A 17,249-nucleotide genomic window follows, 5' to 3' on the forward strand; every position below is an offset into this window, starting at 1 on the left:
CCTACAGTCAATGTTTGTCTGTTCCATTTATTCCTATTCTTGACATGGTGCTGAATCAGGCAACACCACGGACAGACATTAAAAAATATTTCCTTTGTATTAATTTTAAATAACCATTTAATCCATATGTAAATTTGAATAGCATAAAAGTGCACCATATTTCTTGAGCAGAGAAGGAAAAGAATCAGAGAGGTCACAAAACAGAGTTCTTAGATCTCAGAAACCAGCATCAAGGGAAAATAAAAGCCCCACAAACCTCACAAACATAAGAGAACAAGAGAGAGTTTTAGTTTAAGACATCAAACAACACGGATAAAATTGTGCTCGGAAACTCACAAAATATCTCAAGTTTCCTACCTACCAAGGGTGACAAATAAGCTCTTGGGGAAATAAAAACAGATTATGGAGATCTTTACATCCTTTCCAACAATCACTATAAATGTAGGTGTCTCAGCTATGATTTATAGTACATAATGTGCAAATAAAAATCCCCCAACAATTTTAGCATCCATCAGTAGTTTGGAAGCTATTTAATTTAATTTAGCGAATGAATAATTAAAAAGTCATAGGATATCATAATGTGATTAGCTAACTAAGAACTCATCTCTGTTTCCCCTAATATTAAAGATGATATCTCTTCCTTCTTTAATGAAATAAAATTATTAATATCCATTAGAAGCAATCATGTCAGCATAAAACTAAAAAATATACAGATGACATATCTATACACTGGGAATGTGAGGTCATTTCTTTAAAATAAAGAATCTCTGTATTTTTTAAAATAAAATAGACAGTCTTTGATATTTTTCTTTGGAACAGTACCTGTAGAATTAGAAACTATTAACAATGTTATTTTTACCTAGATTCAAACTTAGAAGATAAGCATTCATTTACACATTTAGCAACTCAGAAAATTTCACTTGGTTAATATGGATCTTGAAATGAACATTATTATTTTCCAAAGACAAATCTAATAATAATACCGCACCATCAGTAACTTCCAGTTGAGCTTTCGCTAAAATGCTTCCTGCCACAGTTAGGGCCTGGCAGATATAGTAACCCGCATCTGAGCGCTGAATGTTGGTAATTGTGAGGTCTCCGGTTGGCGAAACAGAGCATCTACTGTTGGGTTGCTGGGGTTGATTTGGAAAAAGCAAGTTCTGTGAAAGAAACACAATCTCATCAATATCTTTCCCACACTGAAGAAAAAATACATTAACAATAGCTATTATAATTACTGTGATATGGTAGGAAAAAGAAAATACCTATTTCTAAAAATATGGTCTTGAAATGATTAAATGCCACATAGTGAATTTCACTGGGGAACTTTCTCCAAATCATGGAAAAATAATATGCCTTAAGAAGTCAGCCTGTCTTCTGAAGTCTGAAGGAATAATCATCTAAAAACCATGGATCTTGGGGCACCGGGGTGGCTCCGTCAGTTAAGTTTCTGCCTTCTGCTCAGGTCATGATCTTGGGGTCTTTGGATCAAGCCCTGTGCAGGGCTCCCTGCTTATCGGGGAGTCTGCTAATCTTTCTCCCTTTGAACCTCCCCCTCTTGTGTGTGCACACACATACTCTCTCTCTCTCAAATAAGTAAACTCTTCTAAAAAAATAAGAAAAAATAAAAAAATAAAAATAAAAATCCTGGATCTTTACCTTAAGCCTTTACTTTCTCCCTGACTTACTGCCAGTTACTTAATATCTTTGAAACATGATTTCCTCATCTGTAAAATGGGCCTGACAATGCTCATGTGACTCACCAAACATTGTGATAATGGGGAATGTAACATTAACTATGCTCGTGTTTTATAAACTGCACATCACTAAGAAATGCAAAATAGAGTTTCCACTAATCATTCTGAATACTTGATGTAATTATCTGAATTTCTTATTAATTTCTTAATAATTTCTTAATTATCTGAATTTCTTAGTGTGTGGCTGGGACTGACAGAAAGAAACAGTCAAATCTACTCCTGCTACAAAATTTCTGCAGATTGTAATAGCTTTTAAAGGAGCTAGGTAGAAATATTACCATCTATGCAAGATGAAGCAAATCATTGAAAATAAAGAGAAGATGCCAAATATTTCTGAGGTGTGCATGTGCCCTTAAAGAATTTCACAATATGACTTTCTTTTCTATGAAAAATTACTTTACAATACACCTCACATTAAATACAAGCAGCCCAAATGTAAAATTTCGAAAGTTCCTGTATGAGAGCAGTAATGTTAACTTGGGTGACCTATGTTGCTTTACTGTTGTTCAATTAAGAAAAACATCTGGGTATAACAAATCATATTGAGGTATGTTTCCAAGTTGGATTATAAATAAGAACATATCAATTTTTATGTTGTATTTACTTACAAAAAAGAACATTATAACCCTCTGGGATCTGTTCCTCAACATAGTAATTAATTTTTCAGGTTTGTAATTAAACAGTTTCAATACGTTACAATCAGGAGGTAATAACATTCAATTAAAGGCATAAGACACATTTTCACCTTAAAATGTTTTTACCCTTGAAGTAATACCAATGGAAGAGGATAAAATAGGGTATTAACACTTTTCAATTACGCTAAATGACTTTAATCCTGCGAATGATGTCCTACTTTAATTAGAAGCTCTTCTCTTTATTGCAACATGATGGATGTCCACTTTATTAGATTTGAGTGTGACACTATAAGCCCACTTTACATAAACATTACCGCGTTATTAAGCCCTTTCTAAAAGAAGTGATGTTTGCAAGCATGTCAGGAATATAATTTCAGAACGCTATTGCCTCCTATAAAACTTGTATTACTATATAAGGCTAGACATTTTCATGCATAGGAAACAATATGAGAACAAGCTAATTCTCGTGTGGAATCCAAATATATTACTGAAATAAACCATCTAAAAGAGAAGGGTCTAAATTTTAAAGCCACTTGAAAATGATACAATAACTCAAAGTATGCACTTTCCTACAATTAGCCATTAGAATACTCATTTACATAGCGCTAATACATCAGATGGACTTAATTCTCTCTGGGATCTCTTCCTCTACAATGTAATATCAGTCCACCTTCTAAATGATTCGTTGACATGGAAAATGGCATATGATTGAGGTTAACCCATCATCTTTATTCGCGGCTTGTGTGACACAGGCACAAGAAAATGGATTACAAGCAAAACCCAGGAACTCTACAGAGCTCTTCTCGCCTTCAAGTGCCTAGGTGTCCTATTAGTGCTAATTGACATTATCAGCACATATTGAGGAATATGGACCATTAAGTCCAGGCTCTTAACTCTCTCTACTGATGGAGAGTCATAGATCACTGTAAAAATTGGATACTGGAGACAGTAAGACCGATTTATTTTTCCTAATATTCTAATTCATAATTTGAAACTTTACAATTTCCTCAGGCAATTCTCTTTTGTTCTTATTCACAGTCTCTCTCTGTCTCCCTCTCTCTCTCTGCCCCCCTCTCTCCGATGCAAGCGAGATACATGAAGGAAAGAAAACCAGACCTAAGATTATAATCAAATCAAATTACCTAACTAGAATTTTTTCCAGAGACTGATACCTCTGGAATTACCTGCCACTTTATCAAAACAAAACAAAACAAACAAACAAACAAAAAAACAGAAAAAGAAGTTCTTTAATGCCAATTTGATTATCTTCAAAAACCATTAAAGCAGAATGTAGCATATGTAAATACCATGTTTATGGGGCCACAGGTCCAATACACATGTTATCCAATATCTTATGTCAAGCCAGAGCTATTTTAGGGCATGTGATTTACACATGATACAGCTGTATTTATATAGTAATGAGATGGGATGATGGAATTTCACTCAATACATGGATTTATTTATTTATTTATTATTATTTTCAATACACAGATTTAAAGTGTAAATTTGCAACAATCCAACTGCTTCAGATATTATATTTATAAAACTGATAAAACGTAATATATTCAAATCGTTACATTTCCTATCAGTGGCTTGCAGGCGTGACTTTGATGGATCCCAAAGCAGCCAGGGTGGGTGGAGGGAAAGAGCTGCGGGCAAGAGAAAAAGTCCCTTCGAGCTACCCGAGCTCTCCGGCATTCACCCATCCCAGCCTTCTCAGGTGCTGTGTGGGTCTTGGGGCAGAGGTGACCAGAGTGGTGTTGAACCTCTCCTTGGTGCTGGGCATTACTGTCTGGGCAGCGGGAGACCTCAGGTCCTGGCAGCCTGGGCCTGAATGATAGTATGAAGAGGAGGACAAAGGGGAACTTCCTGATGCCTTTCTTTCTTTCTTTCTTTCTTTCTTTCTTTCTTTCTTTTTTTTAAGATTCTGTTTATTTGAGAGAGAGAGAGAAAGAGCACAAGCAGGGGGAACAGCAGAGAGAGCAGGAGAAGCAGACTCCCAGCTGAGCAGGGAGCCCCATGTGGGGCTCGATCCCAGAATCTTGGGATCGTGCCCTGAGCCAAAGGCAGACACTTAACCAACTGAGCCACCCAGGTGCTCCTCCTGATGCCTTTCTACCCAGATAATCATACATAAATTCTGATCAACAGGTTCTTTTAATATAGTTTAAAAATTTTCCCATCTCTGGTAAAGTTTTTAGATTTCCTGGGACTCTTAAAAACCATTAAAACTTAAAACTCTTAAACCATTAGGTTTTCATTACTCCCCAGGAAATTCTTCCAGAATGTGGACTAACAACAGAGGGTGCTGAGGTCTCTTCCTGTGAACTATATGCCTCCTGGAAGTTGGTTCTGGGAAGACTACAATAAAAATATCTCTAGGTCCTTCAGGAATGCACTGATAAGCTCTCAGGCAAAGAACAGTTTTCAGTTTAAGCTGGAAATTCCATTCATTGCCTGAGAACCTAGAGGCCAAGTGCTTGTCCAAGTTGGACACTGCCTACGTGGGAAAAAAAAAAAAAAAAAAAAGCACATCCAATTGACTTTGAACAGAGTCAGAAAGGCCATGCTACCCACAGAGGGTCTTAAGTAGACAAATTAGGGCAGAGCAAAGACCAGGCAAGTGCTGATGCCTTCTGGTATATGATGTGTTATTTCCTATCTCACCCCATTGTGAACGAATCCAGACGGGATGATGGAACTAAATACTCTTAAATGGAAGTATCCTTAAGTTAATGATAAAACAAAGGCATTTATAATATCTCTCTGTGAACAAGGATTGCAACTGGCTTCTAGGTGGATTGATAATGGAAATAGTGTTTGACTAGTTTACATGTACGTAGGATATTCTAAACATTTTATACGTAGAAACTCATTTTATAATCCCAATGTAGCCTGCTGCCAGAAAGTAAAATTATTTTTCTGTTCAGAGATCTTAATAGCTACGGAGGTTTTAATCAGGCTTTTTAAGATGATTTAGTTACACTGAGTTGTAGCTATTCTATGTAAAATACAGAATTTTGGATATTAACAGTGGAAAATACAGAACATTCTATTAGAATATCCAAACCTCACTTATTTAGACTTAATTGTTCTCTTTTTTAGAAATAAAATATATTCGACATCGATAACAGGAAAGGCGAGACAAACGTTGAGGAGCACCAGAGACAGGAAGAGTTCAGAGATTTCAGAAAAGCAGTCAAGGTTCACACTCACCTGGCTGCCTTCTTTTTGCCAAAAAACAGCTGGCTGTGGATTTCCTTTAGTTTCACAGGGAAATGTCACTGTTCGACCTTGAGCAACAATCTGATCTCTTGGCCTAACCACAAACTGTGGAGGAGCTATAATTTAAAAGGAAAGAAAGTGTATAAATATCAACCACTGACAAAGAAATAGATATCAAAGGGAAAATCTGGTACTAGATGGACTACTCAGAGCCAGACAGAAACCACAGTTTTTAATGTTTTTTTTTTTTTCTATTTTTTAAGGCATTTTTCAAAACACAATGGGGAAAGGAGCAAAGCACTCTCTATCAAATGTAAGGAAAAGAAAACTTATTAGTAGATACTTCCTAAATGTTGTACATAATAATCCTGTAACCCTTATATTTGCAAAGGAAAATAGATTTTTCATGATATTCTAATGTCTTTTAAAGAAAAATATGGTTTCCCAATTTGGTTTTGCGATTTGAATAGATAAAGGTGAAAAAGAATCCCTTCATTACACAATTACAAAATACTCCTTCCTCTGAAATTAGCCTACTCACAGACATTGACCATTCCTGTAATATTTATAAGACATTGTTCTACGTGCAGGCAAACCAGAAACCTTAGAATATGATCCCTATCCTCAAAGTGCTTATATTCTGGAATTTACGAATTAAAGTGTTGAAGACATCAAAGAATTATGAACTGGGAATTACATACAAAGATAACTAACGATATAATGACATGTTTGAAAGTGCTTGATTATACTTAATTCATTTCATTTAGATAAATAAGCATTAGTCAGACAATTGCTATGTTCCCCTACTGGACACGAGGATACAGGGATAAAAAAATATATATATATATATCTATCCTGCAGCCTTCAAGCAACTCACAAACTAATGGGAAACACAAAACGTGATGATGACAACAGCAAAAGCAAGGTAATACAATTATCTAAGACTATGCTAAGTTCAATGATAGACATGTTTCAGAGCACAGCATAGGAGCCTTTCAATCATAGTACATGTAAGAAATGTGACGGGACTTCAGGAGAAAAGGATCCCTTTGTGTTATGGCAGCTGTGAAAGGCTTTAAGCAGAAAATACACATTACAGGGACTTTGAGGAAAGGGCAGCGTTTAGGTAAGTGGAGAAATGAACACAATCCAAGCAAGGAGCTTACTGAGCAAAGTGCAAGAAGCAAGAACACATCTAGCATACAGTGTGTAATCTGGCAGAAATGACGGGTCTCGGTTGCATAAACATCATGGGCTGAAAAACATAGATTTGGATGTGGCTTAAGAAAGTCCTGAGAAACCGAAGTGGGGATTTTGTTCAAGTTCTTTCTAAACTAAGAAGGGACAGATGCAAAGCAAAATCATTGGAAATCTTAGCCCTCTAATGAAGATAGTATGGATTGTGAGGGAGGCCGATCAGTCAGTAAAATAGGAACTCTGGTGGGAAGATGAGGGAAATGATGTAGGCACAGATAATGAAACCTAGGCATGAGGAACTCCAATAGAAAAGAAACTAAAGGGATCGGGGGAGGGTAAGAATACTGAGAAAGTTCAAGTTTAAAGTGGGAGCCAAGTGAAAGACCCTAGACAGTATAACTGTTAGTTTTCACAAGGACATCTTCTTCACACTGAAACCCACTCTTGTTGACAAGAAAACAGCACTTTTATTCCATGACTTTTCTCATCATCTGTTTATACTTTAAATCATCGCTCCTGCTAGAAAATGGAGGACGAAAAAAAGTTTAAAGTCAACTCTAATTTTTAAAAGCTGCTGGCCATGGGAACCATCCTAAAATTTGAACTCTGAAGAATTAGAACAATAAATGACATTCGGTTGAAGTCTTTACCCAGAATTCTTTCAGCCCTTTGGGAGTACACAAGAGCAGGTCCAAGAACAAAGTCAATGGAGGGTAGCCTCAAACATATAGCCAAGGGCTAACGCTTATAAGAATGCAGTATAGAAACAGCAGCAGCATTATTTTTTTTTTTAAATTCACTGAGATTTGCAGTGACTTTGTTTGTAGTGTTCTGCCTCCTAACTCAACCCATTCAACACATCCCCCAGGGACAGCAGGGATAAATCTACTAAGTGAAATTTTCTTCTATAACTATAGATAACAGTAGACTCAGTCTAACGGGATGGAGAAGCCAGATTTATGGATCTATTTGAACAGAATGTGGTTTATGTTGCCTCGCATTTTCAGGAGATTACTTGGTTCTTACAATCTTCTTGTTATTTCTACACAATTTCACTGAATCAGCAGATACATTGATTTTTGTTCCCTGTTTTCTAATAGGAATGATAGATTAAATCAATGTTACAAAATTACTTTGGGAACAACTCTTAAAACACTGCAATGTCCATTTTTCAGGGAGGATATGAAACCACCAGATTATTTATACCAAAAAAGGCTTAAGATTGGTCTCTATTATCTCCAATATCCAAGGAAAATAATACATATTAAGCAAAATTTAAAGATCAGATATAGTTCCTGCTTCTTATTAATCCTATAAAAGACAAATTTAGTGTCAATATGGAGTAAATTAGATTATTCCTCATTATAAAAAAAAATTATAAATTTAGTGTCAATATGGAGTAAATTAGCTTATTCCTAATTATAAAAAAAAATCATGTAACAGTCTGATAAAAGTCACACAATCCCTTATTTGTTCATTTGTACTGCTTTGGACTAGAAAGAATTTAAATTGGCTCATATTACCTGGTTAGTAAAATCTTAGAGCCCCATTTGTGCTATAAAGTCCTTCTTTATATAATTTAAAATGTAATAGTTAATTTTAAAATGTAATAGTTAATTTTTAAAATGTAATAGTTGATTGAAGTCACCAAAAAACACTGAAAACAATGAAAATATATTTTATAGTCTTAAGCATATTATGCTCACTCTGTATCTGTCAACCTATCTACTTCAGTAAAATTAACATCTACACTTTAATCATAAGCACATACCTCCTTGTATTTAATTTTTTTTTAAGATTTTTATTTATTTATTTGACAGAGAGAAATTACAAGTATACTGAGAGGCAGGCAGAGAGAGAGAGAAGGAAGCAGGCTCCCTGCTGAGCAGAGAGCCCGATGCGGGACTCGATCCCAGGACCCTGAAATCATGACCTGAGCCGAAGGCAGCGGCTTAACCCACTGAGCCACCCAGGCGCCCCTAATTTTTTAAATTTTTAAGAGCTTCTTAGTAGAAAAGTGATTTTACAAAACACTTTTGGAATCTGGATCCTACAATTTTAACCATCTGCAAAAACACAGCCCCCAAAAAAGGACTAGCAAATGACCGCAACTATCTCCCCACTTTTCTGAAAACATGATTCGTTCATTTATTCATTCAAAATGCACTGACTGACCACAGATTATGAGACATTCTCTTTGGTACAGGGATGGGAAGTAAAAAAAAAAAAAAAAAATTGGCAGTTACTTCCAGGTAAATAAGTAAATAAACACAAATGGAGCAGAGTATGGTTTGTATAATAACACAAAAAGCAGAGGGTACTGGGTGTGAAAGGTTGGAAGAGCAGCAGATAGACCAGATGATGAAGAAAGAAGAGGGCTATGGTTGCGTTGTGTTTTAAAGCAAAAATAAGAGTTCACTGGATGAAGAGGAGTAAGGTTGCTTGGAGAGAAGCAGACGCCAGGCAGAGACTTGAGGGGCTGGATGTGTTAGTGGAGTGTACGTGGCCTTATGGTTTCACTTATTTGTGGAGCATAACAAATAGCATGGAGGACATGGGGACTTAGAGTGGAGAAGGGAGTTGGGGGAAATTGGAAGGGGAGGTGAACCATGAGAGACTATGGACTCTGAAAAACAATCTGAGGGTTTTGAAGGGACGGGGGGTGGGAGGTTGGGGTACCAGGTGGTGGGTATTATAGAGGGCACGGATTGCATGGAGCACGGGGTGTGGTGCAAAAATAATGAATACTGTTATGCTGGAAATAAAAAAAAGAAAAAAAAAAAAAAGGCAGTAGATATACAAAAAGAAAAAAAAAAAAAAAGAATAAAATCAGAGGGACGCCTGGGTGGCTCAGTGGGTTATGCCTCTGCCTTCAGCTCAGGTCATGATCTCAGGGTCCTCGGATGGAGGCCCACATCGGGCTCTCTGCTCGGCAGGGAGCCTGCTTGCCCCCCTCTCTCTCTGCCTCTCTGCCTACTTGTGATCACTCTCTGTGTCAAATAAATAAAGTCTTTAAAAAAAAAAAAAAGAATAAAATCAGAGATGCAGAAGTGATATAATTAAGGCCAGATAATTTATGCTGAAAGAGCTTAAATTTTGCCCCAAAACTATGGAGATCTGTTCAAAGATATTTACGTAAGAAAGATGTAATAAGATTTATGTTTTAGAAAGTTTGCTTTTTCTAAAAGAGAAAGCACAGATGCGAGGTAAGAAAATCATAGCAAGTTAGGACAGAAAATCAGTTGAGAACTGTTAGTTATAGAAGCACCTTAAGAAAACATTTCACCAGAACTCTGAAAGGACAAAGGAATTCTGAATATTATAATGTAACATTTACTAGTAATGATAAGACCTAAGAAGACCAGGAAATCGTAATTTTTGAGTTTTTATATTGATTTTTTTAAAAACCCCTAACAAAATGCTGTCAGTATTTGTATTATTCACACTATGAAGAATTCTTTTATGTGACTTTCATTTATACTGTATTTTTATTCCATGTTATTAAAAACATACCCTATTTCTAAAGTACCAAATAGTTTCTTGTCATCAGAACTTTAGCCGCATCGCTCTCGGTGGAATTGGACTCACCTTATCATTTTAAAAATTAAACAAACAAAATACAGATCTTAAAGCTAAGCAAAAAAAATTCTTTTTCAAGAGTATTTCCATGTCTGAAAATGTACTTCCCTTCCTACTGTCACTTACAGTTGGACCACCAAAACAAATCGTATCAATCACTTTTACTTCTGTAGTCTCTCTCTGCTCAAAATCTATACTGCAACCTCCTGTGAAGGGATATCAGCTGAAGGAATTTATTTTTGAGGTCTTAAAGTGAAAAACTGCATCAATAATTCTTCTGCTAACATTTCACATTTTCACTCTTTCTGCCAGGTGGCAGTGAAAATGGTTTGAAAAGACGGTGCTTAGCGGATGGCACCGATGGGAGGGAGCAGGGAGAGAGGTGGTAGTTTATCAATACGGCAAGGTAGCACAACGTGTGCTCCACCTAAAATGGATTTTCTATGATGACTCTCATTAAACATAAAAAAACCATGATTGGGTCCTCAAGATGACAATTCCAAACACACATTTAAACCCAATGTGCATTAAAGAGGTTGAGTTATAAACTCCAGAAGAATAGAAATGGCAATTCTTGTACGCATTTTCCAAGAGAGAAGACTATAAAATACATATTTATATCTTCTCTAAAACCCAAAAGTGGTAGACAAATGTTTTGTGGTTGTGATATAATAACATAGTTGCTTAATCAGTTAAGTGATTATACCTTATTGTTACAGCTATCACAGGAAATGAGATGAAGAAAACAGTGGTAGGATTCAGTGTTCGATGGATACTTACAAGTTAAAAACAATAGCTTTATAAGAAAAGCGTGTTGTGTGATTTCCAGGAAAGTAGACCCAAATACGAAAAGGTCAATTGAGATTAGAGGTCTGGTATTGTTCCCTTGAAACGGCATTTTTGAGAATTTAAATACAATGCACAGTAAATTGGATTTGATTTCTGCTAAATTATGCTTTGATACTGTATTCAGTCCAAGCTGGCTTCAATCAAAGTCAGGCTACAGCTCTGTTATGCTAATGCCCGCTGGTGGAAGTGAGTGGGTGTTATGGAAATCAGATGGCTGAACATGAGTAGGAAGCATAGGCCATGTGTGAGGTGGGCTTGGAGAGGAGGGGATGGGGAGACCTAAAGGTTAATCACATCATGTTCCGAGTTGTTTTTACAGGAAAATATGACTTTCTATGGCAGACATGAACATGGAGATCGTCATGCGGCAGTTGCATGTATTAATATGTGACAGGATGGTTACAGGCATACTCAGTACATCTTTCTTCGGGTATAATTATTGCCTGAGTGAGGAAGCTTCTTGTTCAGTAATAAACATTTGGAACTTTATATCTTAAGCAAGTAGAAAATATTTATTTTGCTCTTTAATATTTTTGCTTGTTACATTCTAATATAGTCTATAAGCACATTTGAAAAGCACACTCATTTACCATATGTTTGGGTTAAAGATATGCTGAGTCACAAACTGCTTAATACAAGGACAATAATTAACATTAACTGTGTGTTCATTCAATGCCAGGCAGTGAATGGTGTTAAACCATTCACAGGCATTATCTCATTTAATACTCAAAGAACCTTATGTATTAACTACTACCATTATGATATCATTATGTATTAACTACTTATGTATTAACTACTACCATTATGATGATCATCAAGCCAAAGCTTACAAAGGGCATACAGGTTTTTAAAGATTAATGTACTAGGTCAGAGGATAGGTTTGACTTATGGTCCATCGAATGTCATAGTTGGACCTCTTAAACATTGAGCTTTTAGATTAATTCAGTTGACTTTCAACCATGATCTGATTAAAATTTGCCCTCTCTCGTACCAGATAGAAAGGTAAGAATCATATGCTATGATTTCCAATATGGCATAAGGATGTTAAAATCATAACAATACGTTACTCCTGAATAATTGCTTTGGTTATTAAAGTAGCACAAAACCTATGGTCTTGCTTTGTCTGTAGCCCTGAAAATACAATCTTTCTCAAGTATATTTATTTCAAGTCATTCTTTATTCAAAAACCTAGAGTGCTTGTTCCCCTCAGTGTAGCATTTGGCTACACTGGCCTGCGATTTTACCATCCTGACACTCACTCATCCCCAGACCAGCTCTGGTATTTCAGCAGAACAGTCTACTTTTAACCACTTGCACGGGTATTGGCTTGTTCCCGAGGTTCACCCATCTCTTTATCTATTATTCTTTTATCCAACTTGTTGACAATGATTAGCCTGAGCACACTCTATGTTCTACTTTCTCGTGTTTCTTCCACTTTAAAGTACCTGCTTTTGCTTGCATTGCCTTTTTGTCTCTATTCTTGCCCCTGCCTAGCTGTCTTGCTTCCTCAGTGCAGTTGTAACTTCCTACTGGAATGGGGGGCTACCATCTGCACTGAAATGCAATCTTTATTTGGCCTGAAAAAGCCCCACATAGTGAGTGTTAAATGAATGTCTTGAATTAGGAAATTAAAAAAAAAAAAAGTTCTTGATCTAGAGCAAATACTCAATGTCTTTTCCATTTTATCATACTGGAAGGATATGACACATTCCTACCAGAGACAGTGACTCACTATTGTAGCAGTTTGGGTGGAGAGATGCCAAGGAAAATACATTGTTTGAAAACAATCTCCCAACTGATTCTGAAATGTCCTTCTGTAGAGAATGCCCCTGCACCATATTGGAAACTTCCGACACAAAGACTACAAATGAGTAGGCACCATCCCAGAGTGGGTGCTGACAACAACAACATAGAAAAATAGAAGAATTACGTAACAACCAATTCTAGACTTTCCTGAAAAGACAGGCTTACTCCCACCAAAAATAAAAAGTGAGAAGTCATTTCATTAAAATGCAGTATAGAGTGGAAATAAGAGATGAATGTTTACTTAGTTTATCATGAACAAACTAATTTCTAATTGATAAATGATTGTTTCTTCAACTTACCTAATTCTATTTGATTTTTACTATTTAACACTTCATTTGACTTCAAAAGAATTTCTGTTAATAATATTGGAAATGCATAATGTCATAAAATATTTAATTTGAAGCTTATTAACACATAATTCGTCTTAGAGGAAGCAGCGCATATAAAAGGAAAACATAATTTAGGGATATAGGATTTAAAATAATCACTTTTATAAACTCTGTTTAATCACATTTAATTCATTTGTCATTATTTTCAAGGAATACAAGTAATCAAATTACTAAATTACCTACCTTTCCAGCTCACCTCTTTCTTAATGAGTTCATGGCATTAACTCTTCTAGATGAGTGCTATGCCTTCTTTCTCAGCCAGCACCTTACTTTTAGCTAATATTAAAAATTCCATGGTAAAATTCCAACATCTATACCTTTTCTTCTAATAATAATGTAGTAATTATCTATCCATATATATGCTTCTTCAATAATCTAATGTCTCTTTATAAGTGTAAATATATATAAATTTATCTATATATTTGCTTCCTGAATGTCAGTGAAAAAGTAAAAGTACCAAATGGCATACTGCTTTCATAAATATGAAAAGTAAAGTAAATGTTCGAGGACAATAGAATGGTTACAAAGAATCACAATTCTTATATTCTTCATCCATAGACTTTCCATTCTACTCTACCTATGAAACATCTCCAGTGTACAAATTGCTTTCAGACTTGTATGAATAAAGACATGTTGCAATTATGCAGCTATTTTAGAACTACTTTCATGGAATTTATTGATTGTGGGAAGACTACTTTTTGAGGGTTCACATAATAGCTAGAACTCAAAAAGTAACGCATGATTATTCAAGATCTGAAGATTAAATTAAGTCATGGAGTTGGTCAAATGAATGCTACAGTGTGACTATAAAATAATGAAAGTGGCCTTCTAAATTGTCATATACAGTAAGCAATTCCAAGGAGTATCAAAAGTACTGAGCTTTAGTAGTAAATATGACACACACACACACAAGTATGCATGTTTGATAATCCTGGTAAAAATCATTTTTTTAAATTTATATTCACACATATTATACTTCTCCCTGAAAAGGAACAATGCAAACATCAAAATGAAACATTTCTATGATTATCTAGAGTGCACAGAATGCCTTTGTTGGGGTTTTTATAGGCAAGCATATAATAACAGTGTTATAATAAACAGCTATATGCACATAACTATTTGTATTTGGTCTTAATTGTTTTTTAAAGACAATTTAAAGACATCACTGGAAAACATCATAGTAGCAAAATTTATGTTAGAAATGAATTCAGGTGTTGCTTGGTTGGTTGGTTGGTTGGTTTAACCAACCACAAACATTTACTGGTTTCATTTTGTGCTAGGGTCTGAGGGTACTAAGATCTCTGTCCCTGGAACTCACTGGCTACAGAGGAAACTCATATGAAGACAATCAAGTATGACACAACATGAGGAATATGGTGAGGGTGTAATACAGGATGTCCTACCATTATGACAATAACTTGACTCAGTCTGTCTCCAACAATTGAGGAAAGCATGGAGAAAGGAGGAGAGAGAGAAAGAGAGAAAGAGACAGGTTGAATTGTTCCTTTGAAATTAAGTAGATAAGGAAGGGAAAGTGGGAATTTGTTCTTCACAGAGGGAAAAAATGCATGCATTAGGACAGAGATGCGAGTTTCTCAGACTGCAACAGCTCTCACCCTAACTAGCCTGCGTCACCACCTTTGGCAGTCCAGATCAGTCTGTCAAACTAAAGGATTATGTTGGTGGAACCATGAATTTTTTTCTTGTAAATAATCTTTATTGGCTTTAGCCTCTGATGATAGTAAATAGTTCTATGTTGCAATAAATGTAATAGTTAATTCCTAGAGTAACTAAGTTGGGTACGTTTAAGATAATTTTAAACCTTATTATATTCCAGTGTACTAAAATAGATTTCATTTTGATTATAGGTAAATATGGGAACCCCTGCAGCTGTAGGAAATCATTCTGAGATTCAACATGCAAATTTCATAGACTTACCAAATTCTATAAAATTTGTAAATTGAGAATGCCTAGAAAAATCAAGTTTTAAACAAATTCTGAATTGTCAAGCACATTTCATATATCATTCTGTCCATTATCAACAGTAAGACTACTATTCTTGCTTTCCTGACTGACTAAATACTAAAATACTGAGGACAAAATAAAATTTTATTTTCTCTAAGGGACTGTTCATTCTCAAAAACAAAACAAAACAAAACAACAACAACAACAAAAAACCAAACTATTAACGTAAAAGCTAATGAATTATTAAATAAAGCAATGTTTAGATTATAGTTTTAAACGATCTCATTTTTCACCAACAGAAAGAGAACAGTTGAAAGAGTAGTGAAGAAAATTCTATCTAGATCCTAACCTGGGAAAACTAGACTTTTCCACATTGTGGATAGAAGGGGCTGTAAATATGGGGGTGTGGAGAGGATTCTTCAAGTAAATGGTGAGACAAGACATCCATTTTCACTCACTTAACCTGTCATCTTGCCAGAACTGTCATGTCAGCACTCCAGCTAAACCACGAAGGCTGATCACATCCCATTATCTCATTTTTTTTAGAAAAAGATTGCATGAAGATGCCAATCAGAAAAAAAAGAAAAAAAAAAGGAAAAAAAAAAAAACTTGCAACCAAGAAACAAATGTACTGATGCTGAAGGGCTGCTTAGTTAACGGAATTTTAATATGCAACTGCAATGTTTCTTAATAACATTAATTACACGCTTAGTAAGGCACCATCCTAACTCATTAGTGCCTTCTTTTTGTTGTATTTTATCTCCTCCTAGCAGAATGGAGACTATGTGATTGGCCTGCTACCATTAATGTTGCTTCATCTTTTTATAGCACTATTTAAAGCTGCTTGCATAAACATTTTCTAGGCAAGTATTACCTATGTATGCATATGTGTGTATCAGTTAATTGCACCACCATTTGGCTTGCCCCTACCACTTGTAAGTGTTATGCTAGACCTAGAGGCAACAGAACGATAAATGCAACAATGTATTTACTAACAAAGAGTTAACAGTTTTTCAGGACAGGTGAAAATAATATCCCTAATAAATCTGGAAAGCATTGCTTGCCATAAGAGACTTTAAAAGGCATTCAGATATATTTTAACTCAAAATTTAATTTAACTTGGTAGCTTATATATTTTTAATGAATCTAATTATGAGCTATTCCCTTGAGTGACATTTAATATGTTTAAATAAGTAGAGTCATAATTCAACTGTCATGCATATAATTTTTAGGTGTAATGTATATCATAATATCTATTTTATAGTACATAGAAATACACACAAATATATATAGGTATCATGATATCTGTCAAATTACAAATTAGCATAACATGTAAATGAAAATTTTCACTTTCTTAGAAGGTGTGATTAAAATATGCTTGCTATTTCTTTCCGGTAGTAGCCAGTCAAATCTCTTAACACTAATTTCCTAATACTGTTTCAGTCCAGAGTATTTATATTATTTTGATATTTATAGTACTTTAATTTTAATTATTAAGTTAAATTAAATTATTAAATTAACATATTTAGTGTTTATTCTTATTTTAATAAACTCTAAAATTAATGAGTATTTAAGAGTTTTGATACTTAGGTTAAGATAATGGAGTAAAGGCTTATTGTTCTACTTTCCTTTATTTATTACAAGAGAAATTAATAATTTAGATAAACTACATAGCTCAAAAACACAAGTGGTGAAGTACTTCTGTCAAACATAGTCAAGTCTGGAGAAAATGAGTAAGCATGGTAAATACCAACTAGCCTCTATCCACAATCTTCTATCAATACCAATTTCACAAAAACTATCTGCTAACAATGCGAAAGCCCATCCCATAGTCCTTTGATGAGAAA

At 35.1% G+C, this 17,249-nt stretch overlaps 1 protein-coding gene across 15 annotated transcripts in view; it reads right to left on the reverse strand.

The window, feature by feature from the left end:
- ROBO2 (roundabout guidance receptor 2) overlaps nt 1–17,249 on the reverse strand; it is a 1,682,217-nt gene that overhangs the window by 101,739 nt on the left and 1,563,229 nt on the right. For all 15 annotated transcript variants that reach the window (XM_032352363.1, XM_032352359.1, XM_032352354.1 and 12 more), the window contains 2 exons: nt 5,609–5,733; nt 989–1,160 (listed from right to left, as the gene is read on the reverse strand). In XM_032352363.1, coding sequence (XP_032208254.1) covers nt 989–1,160; nt 5,609–5,733 — 297 coding nt within the window. The remainder of the gene's footprint in view (nt 1–988; nt 1,161–5,608; nt 5,734–17,249) is intronic.

This window comes from Mustela erminea, chromosome 1, assembly GCF_009829155.1.
Source record: "Mustela erminea isolate mMusErm1 chromosome 1, mMusErm1.Pri, whole genome shotgun sequence".
In the NCBI taxonomy this organism is placed as follows: Eukaryota; Metazoa; Chordata; class Mammalia; order Carnivora; family Mustelidae; genus Mustela; species Mustela erminea.